General features: G+C 47.0%; 3 protein-coding genes and 1 pseudogene across 4 annotated transcripts; 2 read left to right on the plus strand and 2 right to left on the minus strand.

The window, feature by feature from the left end:
• LOC133917037 (uncharacterized) lies at positions 1-1,235 on the plus strand. Its single transcript, XM_062360983.1, has 2 exons — positions 1-804; positions 919-1,235. Exons 1-2 carry the CDS (start codon positions 106-108, stop codon positions 931-933), a joined length of 714 nt encoding a protein of 237 aa, XP_062216967.1. The 5' UTR covers positions 1-105; the 3' UTR covers positions 934-1,235.
• A 4,839-nt stretch (positions 1,236-6,074) lies between these two features.
• LOC133914531 (uncharacterized) lies at positions 6,075-8,365 on the minus strand. The gene is made up of 4 exons (XM_062357629.1): positions 8,108-8,365; positions 7,324-7,585; positions 6,891-6,958; positions 6,075-6,518 (listed from the first exon to the last, which is right to left on the minus strand). Exons 1-4 carry the CDS (start codon positions 8,330-8,332, stop codon positions 6,273-6,275), a joined length of 801 nt encoding a protein of 266 aa, XP_062213613.1. The 5' UTR covers positions 8,333-8,365; the 3' UTR covers positions 6,075-6,272.
• A 2,088-nt stretch (positions 8,366-10,453) lies between these two features.
• LOC133917038 (probable polygalacturonase) lies at positions 10,454-13,953 on the plus strand. Of its 2 annotated transcripts, XM_062360985.1 has the most exons (7): positions 10,454-10,553; positions 10,647-10,934; positions 12,531-12,651; positions 12,757-12,829; positions 12,869-12,931; positions 13,019-13,089; positions 13,178-13,953. In XM_062360985.1, the coding sequence occupies exons 1-7, from the start codon at positions 10,470-10,472 to the stop codon at positions 13,858-13,860; spliced, it is 1,383 nt and encodes a 460-aa protein (XP_062216969.1). In that variant the 5' UTR covers positions 10,454-10,469; the 3' UTR covers positions 13,861-13,953. The 2 variants fall into 2 exon arrangements, with proteins under 2 accessions (XP_062216969.1, XP_062216968.1); XM_062360984.1 differs by having other exon boundaries at positions 12,757-12,931.
• A 141-nt stretch (positions 13,954-14,094) lies between these two features.
• LOC133917039 (large ribosomal subunit protein uL5c-like) lies at positions 14,095-15,555 on the minus strand (annotated as a pseudogene).

Raw genomic sequence — 15,555 nt, forward strand, 5'->3', positions numbered from 1 at the left:
TGGACATTGCGCCAGACGCCACGTGGACGAGGCCCCTATATCTGTGTGTGCCATGCCGTGCCTGCCCTCAGCGCACACCACACCACACCACACCACCGTGCGCTGATGGAGCTCATGGAGGTCGTCTCGCTGCAGCACCACGGCGACAGCTTCTCCTGCGGGTGGCTCAAGTGCGGCGCGCAGGCGCCGTCGTTCGACCGCCTCGTTGACGCCGACCTCCTTCATTCCTTCGGCAGCTCCAGGTCCTTCATCGACATGGACCCCGCCGAGCTCTTCTCCATGCGCTGGACGACGTCGCTGCCGACGAGCGACTTCGACTTCGGCTTACCTGGCGACGGCAGCGGCAGCGGTCCTCCGTCCCCGATGCTGGTCAGTGCCAGCCAGATCATCCGCAACGGCCGCCTCCTCCCCAGCGAGCCCGTCGGACTCTCCGTTTTACAAGAACACGGCGACCGCGTCACGGAGCTGCCCAGCGCGCCGCCGCGGTCGTCCACCTCGTCGCCGCTGTACCACTCGGCCCAGAGCACGCCTGCCTTTCTGAGCTCGTGCTCCAGCACGAGGAGCATCGCCGGCCATAAGAACACCGGGCCGCCCCCTTTCGCCGGGAGGCGCGGCCGGGCGTCGTCGTGGAAGATACTGCTTCGGTACCTCCGGTTCCTCATGCCGCTGTACCAGAAGGTCAGGACCCTGAGGCGGTTCGCGGCGCCGAGGCCCCGGATCGCGCCCACGTCGAGCATCGATTGGTGCCATGGCAATGACGACACGGCCGTCCGCGACGCCATCCTCTACTGCAAGAAGTCCAGCGTATGTCCACTTCTCAAATCAATCGAACAAGAAATCACGCATCCGCACACTGCACAGACGTTGATCGATTAGTGAGTTCTCTAATTAATACCAGTTTTTCGCGTAATTTTTCAGGGACAAGATCTTTAGCACCCTAAGAACACATCACATACATGAGCTTGATGTGAATTCGCGAGAGCGTGAGACATCTTGTGTTCTGTCGTCTCAGCTCAAGTTCTTTGTGTTGTATCCTCGGATGTCTTGGCATCGATCCATACCCACACAAGATTACACAGCGTATATACATGCATGTGACAAGATGTTCGTGGAATACGTTTAACCTCAGGTTCTGTGAATGACTCGTGTACAAGTTACTCGATAGAGGATCTCGATCTCCCTTTCTTGTATTGGGCTATCAGTTTATGTTCGTCCATGAAGTTAACCTTTTTTTTCTTTTTTGCCTCCTACTGCTGGGGTCATTTCTTCCATGAATTAGGAGAACGAATAACAGATTACGGCGAGTGAAAGCATCTCATTTGCTGGCTCAAATTATGCGCTTTTTGTGGACAAAATCGCATCCTGTTCGAACCTAATCCGCGGAAGCATGCATTATTGTACTAGCAACTCCCAGCACAGAAATCTTCAGTTTTATACTATTGACGACCTAGTTCCCGTTTAGCACGTCGTGTTTGGCGTTTCTAATTCGGCGAGAAATATGAATTAATTCTGGTACATAATCTATGGACCGTTAATTGGATGCGTTTGGTCAGTCTACATTTTTTTTGTTGCACAGAGCATAATAAAAAAAGACTAAAAAATTGGATTCACCTTTTTTAGATACATCAATATTTATTTATAAATTTATCAATATTTAACACATTCATTTAATTATAAGAAAAACAGTGGTACTGTCATGCATGCGTACAATTTTAACATGTAGACGATAATAATACGAACCTAACTAAATGTGTTTCATATTTTTTTTTGAGTTTTACATATTTTCCTATACATTTTAGATTATTTCAGCCGATTTATCAATATAACTATTACTTCTTTCGCTATTTTTCTAGAATTTTTTAAAAAATTATGTATATATATGTATGGATATGTATATGCATATATATATACACACACATATATGTACGCTCATATTTATATATACGGATACATATGCATATCCGGATATATGCGTACACATATATGTGACACATATGAACAGTAGCTACAGTAATTAGATAACCGGAATTTCTGCGCTTCTGAACCCTTTAATATATGTTATAGATTTGAGCTGAACAGAGACTGTTATCTACACGGGTCTGAACAGGATTCAGAAACACTTACAAATTTAGACAGCAAAGTATTGCTAAAACGTGTCTCCATCTCAATACTAGTACTATATCCTAAGCAGAAGGTGATCCTCGTTTACAAAAGCTCAAATTTGACCTAGAACAACAAACCATTGTGCATGATATATACGTATACTTTTAAAACTATTGAAATAATTAGTCTCAAACAAACAAAATTTAAAAAATCAATCAAACTTCCGTACACACGCTGTGTAACTAACCAGTCAGAGATCCGACAGATTAGCCTAAGGACGCCATTAGGATGGCCATATGCGTCGAAGGATTAATGCAAGCCAATGTATGGATGGGAGTTGTTCATTTTCTCACCCACCAGATGGAAAATAGGAGAGATGAATACATTATTTACGTCTCCTGCCTTAACGAAATCGGCACAGCTCCTGCCTGGTTCCAAAAGAAACATTTTTTACGTCTTGTCCCTGTCGAATTACACAAGAATGTCTCAAGGAGATCGAGACTAGGTACAGGAGGCAAACCAGGCAGCGCCAGCAAACATGATTTGTGCACGAAAGCAACTCACGGATACCGTCTCTATCTCCTCTTCTACCCCGTCAAATGACAGTTACGGTAGCATAAACAACCATCGTGCACGCATGCATGTAAACACAGGTAAATGGCAGAGACTAGTGGCGGATCTAGAGTTATAAAATAGAGGCTCTTTCTCTTCTTCATCCTCGTCTTCTTCTTTCTTTTCTATGCCTAAAAATTGTAAAAATTGAAGAGGGTAATGATTTCCAAGTGCTGACCACCGCTGGCTTGAGAATCCGGAATCATCATGCGTAAATGAAAGGGACACTACTCCGCGTTATGAACGCCACAGATCCGATCATGACACGTCGATACGCAAGCACGGCCGTCGATCGTTCAAAATTTAAACGAACTGGTGGATGCATGGGACCGGCTCTGTACGTGTGTGGGCTAATTCGATCGGCCGGGACCAGGGCAATAATGTTTCGTTCGCACTCGAGGCGATCGAGCTGTTGTGACTTGCATATATTGTTGCACCAAGGAGCTGAGGCGACAAGCTTTTTATGGCGTTGCACGCATAGGCACAACAACCCTGCCCAGTTTGTCACGTTTCGGGAGATGGAACGGAGGCGGACGGGGTGTGGCCTACGTGTGCGGGCGTTGGGGCGGCGCCGGGACCACCAGGCGGTCACGCGGGCATGGACACGACGACGGACGCCCGTGGACGGACGGCGGGAGAGAGCCACCTGCGCGGCCCGCCCGTCCCGTCGTGCCTTGCTCGTGTCGCAAGGCCTTTAACCGCAGACTCTGATGGACGTTCCCAACAGCTGCAGCTGATCAGCCTGCTGGTGAGTGTCATGGCTGCGGTTTCCGAGAAACTCATCAAGAGCCACAGCGCAGAGCATGCGAAAGAAGCGCGAAGCTTTTTTGGTGGCAACTGACAGGAACGTGCAACTTGTCAGTGGTGTTTCACCCATGCTGGCAAGCATACAACGTGCCCTGTGGAACGAAACGCTCGAGCCTCCTGGATAATATAACCCACGTTTGCACTGCATTGCAGCCACAACTGTCCGCTGCACAAAGCAAGCCTCCAACTGCTGCTACTCGCTCCGGCTCCGGTCTGAGAGCGGGCGCTGGTCGACGTCAGTCCCACGTGAAGGCCACATTGGCAGGCAGGAAGGGCGACGTCGCGTGCGCGCGGCGGAAGGGGACAGAACCGTCGCCTTTCGTCGCTGCGCGCCAACTGGTTGCCGATCCGCATGCCGGGCTGTAGCTGCACGGGACAAGCCGGGCTTTTAATGCCGCCTTGGCGTCGCCCGCCAACGTCCGTCTCTCTCCCTCTCGCTCCTGCTCTTGCTCCTGCTCCTGCTCCTGCTCTGGGGAGAGGGGCGGGTCCGGCCCTCCAACAACGATCGATGGGGTGCCAGCTCCAAGTTGAACGAGTTTTTTTCTTTTTCCTTTTCTTTTTCTTTTTGATGAGATCCAATTTGAAGGAGCTACGCAGTTTGTTCATCAGGTTTGGCAGATGCCACTCGGCATTTGTTTTGTTTTGGCAGTGCAGCACCGAGGACCCCAGCCACCGGCCTGCATCTTCAGAAAAGGTCCAAGTCTCTGAAGATGGGCCAATAGGTTCTAACGGGCCAGAATTCTAGCGTTCTATCCTATTGGGCCGGGAGGAATCAAGAAGCTCCTTAATGTGTCTCAGAGCCCAGCACATGCCAGCCCAAATTGTCAGCTGACCAGGCCGGGATCAGCTGCCACTCTATTATGGCCGACCGATAGCCATCTGAAACTTCACTAGAAAATAAAAAAGATAGCCATCTGAAATTCTGAATCAGGGAGCCACAACATCTGCCTCCAGCTCAAAGTCGAACGTTCCAAGTTGGAACACAGCTCAAAGGCAGCATATTTTGAGGAGCAAGAAGCCGCACGTAATCCACACTCTGATAGCGCCGTCCAAGGTCAACCTCCAAAGGAAGAACGGTCAGGGAGGCCTTACTTGACCACAGGTGGATCGAAGACATCACCGGTCCTCTCAGTTTGTCGGCCATTGAACAGTACCTTTGGCTTTGGGGTCAGCTTGAACCTATCTTCCTGACCAATGACGATGACCGAATAATTTTTTGCTTGGCTGGTGATGCTCGGAAGGCTATGGACAAAGGCACGGCGACGGCGTCACGGTCTCCAGCCCGACGACTCCTGCTCTCTCTGCTCTCAGCTCCCTGAAACCGCCGATCACTTACTGCTCCACTGCTCCCTCGCGAGAGAGATTTGGTGGCGCACTCTGGGGGTTACATCACCTGCACCTGCATCTCTGCTCTTCTCTTGGTGGATGAACCTCCGGCGGCGTGTCGCTGCTAAGCTGCTCAAGGGTCTGGATTCCCTCTTCCTCCTGATCTGTTGGAGAATTTGGCTTCTGCGCAACAACGTTGTCTTCAACAATCATAGCATTTCGACGGATTGCCTTGTGGTGCTAATCAGAGCTGACACCGAGCGCTGGATACAGGCCGGAGCAAAGGATTTAGGAGTCCTCTCTGCGCGGCTGAGCACTTACGGCTCAGTGCTCTGAATGCTGCTCTCTGCTGTTTTTGTTGCTCTTTTCTTGTATAATCGTGTGTTAAACATGCTCTAGCCTAGGCCTCCGTTCAGGTGACACGAGGGCCGTCGTGTAAAACTTCTATGTTTCCTTCTTAATATAAGATACGCAGCTCTCCTGCGTATTTAAAAAAGAGTGCAGTCCAAGGTTAATCATAGAGGAGAATGCATGCGATCGCCACATACATTTAAAAAAAAAACAGCATGCTGCTCAGAACAGAAACAACGGCACAACAAAACCTTCCTAGGAAGGCCGGGATGAACACTCCGAGGAGGTTCACAGCTCAGTCTAGCGCGAACATAATCCGATACTAATAAGGACACTACGATACTATTTGGTAGAATTTCAACTCTCAACTTTACGTCAAATCTTGTGTTTGTAAGCTAAGATAAAATGATTTAAATCTCTATTTTTAATTAAAATAGAAATAAAATGATTCAGCCAAACACACATAAATTTCTAGAGCTAAAAATATCCAACTCCAAGAATTCTTAGAGCTAATATGCCACTCGTCAGCGTGCTTCTAAGCCACAGCCACACAACAAAGCTAGAGATAGATCACAAATCCGAAGCACAGCTGCAGAGCTGGGTTACCTCTTCAGTGAAGGAAGATGACCAACCATGCTGCTGCTGGCTCTGTTGTTCCATGCAGAGATGGTGGAGGATTAGGAGCAAGACGAAGACACATGCCGAGGCGTGGGCAGATCAAGGCAAGGATAGCGTCCGCTGCTATGCATTCCGTCACTTCGGTGCTTCTGAAAGCCCTCCACAGCAGCCACGCCCTGGTCAGAAACCCTTTCTAGTGGAACGATAGAGAAACAAGCCACCAGTTTCCAGCATAAGCTCCGTTTGATGAAAGTATGAGCATCAGAGAGTAGTAACTCTAGATGAACCATGAATGTACATTTCACTTGTTTTTGATGCACGACAAAATGCAGACATATATAATGTAGAGAACCATATGCATGCATGAATACCAATCATTTCGTGTTTGTAAACACATATTTTCCACAGGTGTAACCCAGTGTCATCCGACAGTTAGTGGGTTCCTAAGACAGCGGCTATACCCATTCTGACAGTTCTGTGAATTTTTCATCATCAGCCTCATGTGGAAAATTCGTTGTTGTTGCAGAGGGCTTCGCGCCCGCTGAGACGATGTTCTTGAACCAAGTGCCCTGGAACCTAGGTCTATTTCGCTTCTGATTAGTTGGGGAATCTGCTTTACCCTGATTATTTTGAGCCAAGCCTGCCATAAATCTGTATGCTACTCTACTGGCATTGACAATCTCTGTTTTAGCCTGTCTGAACTGCAAAACCAAATGTAACCGCACATAACAGCGCAGAATCATGTCAATAAAATAGAGTTTCACATGATTAACTAATCAACCAGAAATTGCACGAGTGAAATCCGGTAGCTGCCTCGCTATTCGCCTTGACTAGCTAATTAAATTGCGATTTGTGTACCAATAGAAATCCCGACTTACAGGGTTCCAGATCATGAGGCAGCTTTAACACCACAAAATATGTACACAATGCTTTTTTTGCGGTAAATTAGATTATTTTTTGCGGTAAATACTACTATGATAAATTAAATATTTGATAAGGAAAGATAAAGCCATCTATTGATTTTGCTTGTGAATAAAAAGAAAATGAATGCCAAGCAGCAACAGTATATGTACCGGCAGTACTGTAGTCCCAGCAACAACCGTAGCTGTATCACCAGTATTGGCAAAACGATTAACCCAACCTTCAATGTTGCAAAATGAAAGTTAGACAAAAGTGAAAAGATACATGCTTATAAATGAGAAATTGGCACTTTGAAACTAGCACAGCTACAGGCCAGGCCACTGCATAGAGCCCCAGGAATAATGCAGCTCCTGGTAACTAAACGGATAACAAATAAATGCCATGATATGGACTTATTTCAATTTTTAACCTAAATTACCAGAATGGTCTATAAGGTAACAACGATATTCAACAATCACGTGAAGAGTATGCAAGTAATCATCTACCTTTTCTTCACATCTTAGGATAACTATAAAAATAGAAACTGAAGAACTTACTATTTGAAAATAAATATTCAAATAAACAATCCTTGAAAAGAGCATGCACCTGGAATTTTACGAACACCAAGCTTTTCGCAGAACACATCAGAGAAGTGATTGCAGTTTCTTGACAGGAGGTCATACGAGTATCCAGGCCATTCACAACTTAACTGGCTCAAGATCTGGTTTACTTCCGAGATTGAACAGCTTGTCTCTCCCAGGACAATGCTCTCACGGTATGTGTACATAGGATTTTTGTGGATTGGGCAACTGAACACTCCACTACCACTTAGGCAATACCCAAATGACCACTCATCTTCTCCATAGACCTGCAGGCAAAAATTCCCATTTGGATTATCAGTGTACGCCACACCAGGCCTTCCTCCTTGGTAGAGGGGCTATTGCATTGGGTTTCAACTGCGATTTAACAACGCTGCGTAGCAAAGAACATCCCAGGTTAGACCTACTTCTGGTCAATCCTGTCAAAATCAGCATATTTTGAGAATGACCAACAGAACTACTCTTGTGTAGAGCAGGACGAGCTTTGAAGTTCATTTACATTTTTCAGGTCGATAGAAGGCGCGCGTATAATTCAAGATCCAACCTTTGTGATTTTCAGTCCAACAACGGAGTTTGCGATAAAAAGAAAGATTATCAGATTTGTATGTGATTATAAATTAGCGCACACCTAATCCGGCAAACCCTCAAAATCAAAACCGAACTAAATCGATTCAAACCAAACCACCCGTCGCATACGCATTGCGTCTAGTAGCGAGCAAGCTTTGCTCGATCAGTCAATCGAGAGCCCTAGATCTAGCAGGGAGGGACTAAGAGCAGCCGCCAGGGCTCACCTGCACGGCGCTGTGGAAGATGCCGCCGATGCTGAGGCGGTCCTTGAAGATGCGGTTGATCTGGAGGACGGCGGCGTCGGTCTTCTCCGAGCCGGTGTTGGTCGCGTCGTACACGTGGACAACCACCTCCCTGGTGGAGCCGGAGCTCATCGCCGACCCCTGCCTGCTGGCCTGCTTCCCCCTCCTCCTCTCTACCCTCGCGCAAGTTTGGCTTGATGGTTTCATCTTCCCCGGGCCCGGGCGCGTGAGCCGTGGAGAGCATTTTTCAAGGCGTAGCGGTCGTGCGGACAAGAGTTTCTTTTTAGAGAGAGAAGTCGTGCGGACAACTAGAGTGCGACTCAGACTGACTGACTACATGGGCCCGTGTCATGCAAAGAGAGATTGTTTGAAAAACCTCTCAGACCAGTTAATCAGTTCTACTCTGTTAAACGAGAGTTTTCAATTTTCAGTTTATACAGTGGTTTTATGAAATGAACTAAATACTGAAAACTGAAAATACAGTATCATCTAATTCTCTTATCTCACATAATCACTTTTCTCATAAAATTTAATATAGACAATAACTTTCAGCCACAAAATTATTTTCTTGAGATAATTAATTTTTTATAGATAATTTGAATCAGATAGAATTGTACTAAATAGACTCAGAGTAGACTGATGTACATGTTGAACTGACATAGAGTTGAACTTCTATGATAAAAAGAGAATTGAATTTTCTTGAGCTTTTGATAGACCCCATGTTGGACTGATATAGATTTGAACTTTTATGATCTAAAAGGATAATTGAACTTTTATAAGCTCTTGATAGGCCTATCGATGAAACCCGGTTAGTGCTATGCGGCGAATTTTTACTTTTCGCTCATTGAAAGTGCCGAAGAAGTCTATTTAGAAAAAAAAAATCAGACCTGGACGTCTTAACCGTATATTGGGTAGCTCTCAAAATCGTGGGCTTCTGCCTTCGCCACCATGCTCCCGACAGCATGGCAGATGCTAAGGTCAAATGCATAATGGATGTGATTAGAATGTCATTTAAAAATATCTTTCGTTATATCGATACAGCAACCGATGGAAAATAATATATTTTTTAGAAGTGGATATTGTTTTCTTCGATTACCTAACAAAATATCTCAAGGGCCGCGTTCATTTCTTATAAGAAATATATAGTTATCAAGGTTATGAGTCCAATGCATTTACTTTTTACGTCTAAGAATCATCGTAGAGGAGAAATACTAAAGACGAGGCACCCATGCTCGAATTCATGATGGCCTCATGCATCATGTATGCCAAACCTGCGACTCTGTGAGCTCATGCAGGATCAGTTTCGATGATCCGTGACAAGTCGATTGGAATCATAATCGGTATCCGTCAACAAAATGGGATCAATTTAATCTAGCATTTTTTTTTTCAGAATTCAATTGTGCTACGTGTTCATTCGCAGATCACACTGCGTGACACGGATCTTGATCGAATTCCTTCACCCTCTATATATGACAAGTGCTTAAATTCTTTCACTTGTTATCCCAAGAAAGACAATATATCAATCATTTCATCGAAAGCAACCAAAAACATTTCGCAAGACAAGATGGCTTGCACTCCTCGCCTTCATCACGCCCCTGTTGCACTGCTCATATCCTCCCCTCTTCTTGCAAGGCATCTCATCATAACATGAGATCCCAATCCACCGCGATATCAAATCTTGCCTTAGAATCTTAGATGGAACTAGTCCACACGCTCCTAAGTAGTGATGCAATTAGGTATCCAATAGGTAGTCCTGATCACTACTTAATTTATTTTGTTACTTAGTTAGGTGGGAATAAATCTTTAGTTTATTTTTTTCTGATTGTACCGATCATATTTTTGGTTGATTTTTTTAAACTAGATTATAGCATCCTATACATCATATTTTTTTTAAAAAAAATCATGATAATTTCAATAATGTTTTAAATTTTTGAATGTTGTATTTTTATTTTTTTTAACATGTCGTCCGCGTGAAGAGTGACATATTTATTTTTTAAAAGAATATATCATCCATTGGAAGGACAATAGATATATATCGTACTTTTAACGGGGACAACAACCTACTTTTGTATTTTTTTTTTTAAACGGACATCTAGTTTTATAAAAAAAAAATCGAAATAAAAAATTCCACTCGCTGCGCTCGCCTCATCAACACTTGTCACGTCCAAATTTTTTATTTTTTAAATCCGAAAATTGCAAACAGACGTTTTAAAAAATACATATAACGCTTACTGGTTTGGCGCTCGAGAAATTAAGACAGCAAGGGCAAACCCGTGATTTCCTCCGCCGGCCTCGCGGCCTCGGCCTCCTGCTCGGCTCCCATAAAAACACCACCGTTTCTGCAATGGCCACCTATAATCTGCGCCGGGGGGGAGACGCATCCTACACTCTCGAATCTGCAATGGCCACGGGAAGATATCTGCTCCATGTAATCCTCCCCTGTCTCTCGTTGCCATCCTGTGTTGTTTTGGGGCTCGTTCGATGGCTTATCAATGAGTGCATGTGTTGGTTCTTGTTGCAGGCGGCCGTGGCGCTGTGCGCGCTGGCGTTGTGCGCCGGCGGCATCGACGCGTCAGGCGCGGGGTGCCGGAAGCACGTGGCGAGGATCACGGAGTACGGCGGGGTGGGGGACGGGAAGACGCTCAACACGGAGGCCTTCGCCAAGGCGGTGGCGGACCTGTCCAGGCACGCTGGCGACGGCGGCGCGGCGCTGGTGGTGCCGCGCGGGAAGTGGCTGACGGGGCCCTTCAACCTCACCAGTCACTTCACCCTCTTCCTCGACGAAGGCGCCGAGATCCTCGCGTCTCAGGTGAGGCCTTCTCTTCTCCATCTCACCATCAAGTGCGGTGTTAATCTCTCTCGCCGCGTGCTTAGGCGACAAACTGCCCGTGTAATGGAGCATTAAGGCTCGTGATCATGCGGCGATTAGTATGACACGTTGGGCCCCGTACACCCCTCACATGGCTTCACGGGAGGGCAGGAAGCTGTGTGTCCGTTTGCGTAGGTCGCTCCCTTTTTCGCTAGGGGCAATGTCTTTTGGGGTCTGTCTTAATCATTTATCCTTATCATTTAATATTTATTTATCTATTGATTATCATATCTATTTATAATTTTTTCACCTACTTTTCTATCATAAATCTCAAGTAAATGAACAGTCCTAATAAATCATGCAGAAGTGTAATTTGGATGTTTGCCATGGTTCCATGCCTCTTATTCAGTGGGTTTTATTTGGTAGTATATAATTGTGGGCATTTGAAAGTTCAAACTAGTCTGCATGAAAGGTATGGAAACTGTAGTCGTGTATCATTGATTGAGAATCCGAAACGCTTGCCAATAAACGCATACCTTTTCCATAAAAAGGTTTGGAGATTTTGGCAGTGTCTCGCAGTTGCAGTAGTTTCTGTCCGTTTGTTCAAGCCGATTGATACCCATCGTAAATTATGGCTGAATTCATGGTCTGCGTAGAAACTGTAATCTGTAGTGATAACGTATCGTTGATTGAGAAGCCGAAATGTTTGAGAAAAGGCCAACAATCATATCCATCTTCCTGCATGAAAGGTATGGAAATGCGGTAGCGTCTTACCGTGATCAGTATCTGTTTGTTCAACCTGATTGAGGCCCGTCATAAATTACGGCGAATTTCGTAGTTTGTATGGAGTAAAATGTAGTGGAAAACCCAATTCGCACCCACCATAATTGGGAGGAAATTGTATCTAGGCGGCGCTTAAATATTCCAAGGGCAACCAGTTGGGAGTTAGAACCCGTCCATGCACTTGGTAGTGGTTGCCTTACCGAAAAGATGAGTTGGTGGCTATTGAATACTTTAAGTACAACTTTTGATCAAACAATTGCTTGGTAACATTTACGAATCATATGATCAAAAGAAACCGCCTATGCCGGTTGCTCCTTTCCGTTTGGAAAGGGATGTATCTCAACAGACGGGACGTACATTGGACATGTATATATGTACATCAAGATCATGAATGAAGTATCGATTTTCACTCTCATTTTCCCTCTCGCATTCTCTACTGCTTCGATCACTTGCAACAGTACCGACCATTGGACTAGAAGCTCAATCAATATTTACTGTGATCTGTTTCAGTGGGCTGCCAGGCATGACTGGGTGCAACTGAAAGCCAGAGAAAACACTGCTCTCATATTTCTTTTCTGAAATTCACTGACTTGTTCCAGTTTCATGTTTTGAACGGTTAGTACTAGATCATAAAAAAAAAATATTAGTAACAGATATGCTGTTCTTATGTATTACTACCTGTTATTGTAAGCTGTTCAGCTTGCTTGTACCCTTTTTTGTGGAAACAGTAGGAAAGGATCCAACTGTAAATATAAGCTTGCTAGTTGTCTAGTGGCCTGACCTATCTAAGATGTCCATCCTGTGTTTCTTCAGGACATGAAACATTGGCCTCTAATAGCTCCCCTGCCATCTTATGGAAGAGGAAGGGACGAACCTGGTCCAAGATACAGCAACTTCATTGCTGGATCCAATCTCACCGATGTCATCATTACCGGTATATGCTTACTACCCCAAGCTTAGTAATTCCCTAAGGTTTTCTGTAATTTTCAGACCAGGTTGTAGCTGTAGAAATCTGACCAGGAGCAACACAACGTTTCAGGTAAAAATGGAACTGTCAATGGCCAGGGACAAGTCTGGTGGGACAAGTACCACGCCAAGGAGCTCAAGTACACCCGCGGCTACCTGCTCGAGCTCCTCTACTCTGACAGCATCATCATCTCCAATGTCACCTTCGTCGACTCGCCGTCGTGGAACCTCCACCCTACCTATTGCACGTATGGCTTTGAACTCTGAAGTCACACCTTAAAACCTACCTGATAGTTCGATCGCGGTACTCACTTACCTTCCATTGTTCTGGACAGCAATGTGACCATCAGTGGCGTCACAATTCTCGCACCGGTGCATTCGCCAAACACCGACGGAATCGACCCAGGTAGATCAGTTAACATTCAGTAATGCTCCTCTGACACTAAGAGAAGCATACGTTTTGAACGTGCTGGGTTCTTACGTTGTCTGTGCAGACTCTTCCTCTCATGTCAAGATCGAGGACTGCTACATCGTCTCCGGCGATGACTGCATCGCCGTGAAGAGCGGCTGGGACCAGTACGGCATCAAGTTCAACATGCCGAGCCAGCACATCGTGATCAAGAGGCTCACCTGCGTCTCCCCCACGAGCGCCATGATCGCGCTCGGCAGCGAGATGTCCGGCGGCATCCGCGACGTGCGCGCCGAGGACAACACGGCCATCAACACGGAGTCGGCCGTCAGGGTCAAGTCCGGCGTGGGGAGGGGCGGCTTCGTCAAGGACATCTTCGTGCGCGGCCTCAGCCTCCACACCATGAAGTGGGTGTTCTGGATGACCGGCAACTACGGCCAGCACCCCGACAACTCGTCCAACCCAAGCGCGCTGCCCGAGGTCACCGGCATCAACTACCGCGACGTGTTCGCTGAGAACGTGACCATGGCCGGCAGGATGGAGGGCATCCCGAACGACCCCTACACCGGGATCTGCATATCCAACGTGACCGCGCAGCTCGCGCCTAACGCCAAGAAGCTGCAATGGAACTGCACCGACGTCAAGGGGGTGACCTCCGACGTCTCGCCGAAGCCGTGCCAAGAGCTCGGGGCGGAAGGTAAGCCGTGTGCCTTCCCGGAGGAAGAGCTTGTCATCGGCCCGCCCGAATTGCCAAAGTGTAGCTATTGATGGTAGGTCCAAGAGAGATTATATATCTGCTCAGTGTTAGTATAGGCAATCAGTCCGAGAAATGCAGCTGAAATAATGGTAATCTTTAGTACATCTCATGCATTTTCGTGCGTATGGTCATCCATTTTGCACATCAAATTAACGATTTGTTAGGTCCAGATGAACATTCTCGTTTCTTTAGTGTTGAAGAGATTAGAGGCCACAAATTATGGCATGCAAAACTCCCAAAAAGAATAACATGACAAAAGCAAAGGCTTTCCCATTCCGTGTTTGACGTTTTAAGTACACCAACGACACAAGTGAGAGACAACAACAACATTAAATTTCTAAACCAAACTCTCCAAAAATATCACAATTGACAGACTGAGCAGAAAGCTCACTGTGCGAAAACATGGCTTCCTCTCATCACTTTCTTCCCCTTCCCTTGCTCATGAAGTGGTGGCGCTTCAACCTCTTCTTCCGGATCACCACGCCAGACTTGATGTTCTCCGAAAACGGCATGCCAAGGAGGGTGAGCAGCCTCAGGGCCTCGTTGTCCGTCTTGGCGGTGGTGACGACGCAGACGTCCATGCCATTCTTCTTCCCGCCCACCTCGTACGGGATCTCCGGGAACACGCCCTGATCACGGAGGCCAACGCTGTAGTTGCCGTGCCCGTCAAAGCTGTTTGGGTTGACACCAAGGAAGTCCATGGTCCTAGGGAGCCCAAGGTTGACGAGCCTATCCAGGAAGTTGTACATTATCTACAGCAAGCATACCAATCAAACAAGCTAACAATTTTCACTTGTACAGCAGATTACACTCAAATGCAAGATTCCAAATTGCTACGAATTTCTAATTTATATATGGAACTGAGCCTAGCTCGGTTGGTTGATGGTATGAATGTACATCTAGACCGCTGGCTCAAGTTTTGAGTTCTCTTCGACACGAATTTGGATACATATTTCTTATTTACAATGTCACCTGGTTCCTCTTAGGTTGGCTGATTTTTTTTATGAATTTCTAATTTTATATGCCAATTTGACAGTTGCCAATGTATGCATTTCAAGGAGGCCAGAGGAACAAGGGGGCTCACGCTGCCGCGGAGAGTAACGGCGATACCGATAGTGTTCCCTTCACGGATCTTGAAGCTAGCGACGGACTTCTTGGCCTTGGTCTTGACGGGCCACTGTCCGGTGATCATGGCGAGCTCCTTCATGGCGGCCTCCAGCCCCTTGGAGTTCCCCGCCTCCGCCCCCAGACCGCAGTTCACCACAATCTTCTCAATCTTGGGCACCTAATCGAACCAACCAACCACCCACACACCTCAAAACTGAACCACGACAATGAATCGGCCTAGCTACGTGAGCAATGGCGGGCCTTTCTGTGGTGAGGAGCAGGGTCGAGCACCTGGTGGACATTGGTGTAGCCGAACTCCTCGGTGATGAGTGGGACGACCTTCTGGTCGTAGACGGTCCTGAGGCGGTGGACCTTCTGGGCCTCGGTCGGGTCGACGAGGACGATGCCGGAGGGCGAGGTCGGCGGCGCCGCCGGCTTGGGCGGCGCCTCGGCCGAGGAGGAGGCGACGACGCGGAGGGCCCGGCCAGGAGGAGCTAAGTGGAGGATAACGCAGCGGCGGGCGGAGGAGGTGGGGGGGGGCGACAGGGAAGGGGGTGCCCGAGGAGGGCAGGCTCACCGCTCACAGCCGTGGCTGCCAT

This window comes from Phragmites australis, chromosome 4 (assembly GCF_958298935.1).
Source record: "Phragmites australis chromosome 4, lpPhrAust1.1, whole genome shotgun sequence".
NCBI classification, from domain to species: Eukaryota; Viridiplantae; Streptophyta; class Magnoliopsida; order Poales; family Poaceae; genus Phragmites; species Phragmites australis.

Coding starts and splice junctions, on each gene's coding strand:
- LOC133917038 (XM_062360984.1), top strand. CDS start 10,470: ATGGCCACCTATAATCTGCGCCGGGGGGGAGACGCATCCTACACTCTC. Junction 10,935..12,530: donor CCGAGATCCTCGCGTCTCAG/GTGAGGCCTTCT, acceptor GTGTTTCTTCAG/GACATGAAACATTGGCCTCT. Junction 12,652..12,756: donor CACCGATGTCATCATTACCG/GTATATGCTTAC, acceptor ACAACGTTTCAG/GTAAAAATGGAACTGTCAAT.
- LOC133914531 (XM_062357629.1), bottom strand. CDS start 8,332: ATGAAACCATCAAGCCAAACTTGCGCGAGGGTAGAGAGGAGGAGGGGG. Junction 7,586..8,107: donor TCTTCCACAGCGCCGTGCAG/GTGAGCCCTGGC, acceptor TTTTGCCTGCAG/GTCTATGGAGAAGATGAGTG. Junction 6,519..6,890: donor CTGGGACTACAGTACTGCCG/GTACATATACTG, acceptor TTGGTTTTGCAG/TTCAGACAGGCTAAAACAGA.
- LOC133917037 (XM_062360983.1), top strand. CDS start 106: ATGGAGCTCATGGAGGTCGTCTCGCTGCAGCACCACGGCGACAGCTTC.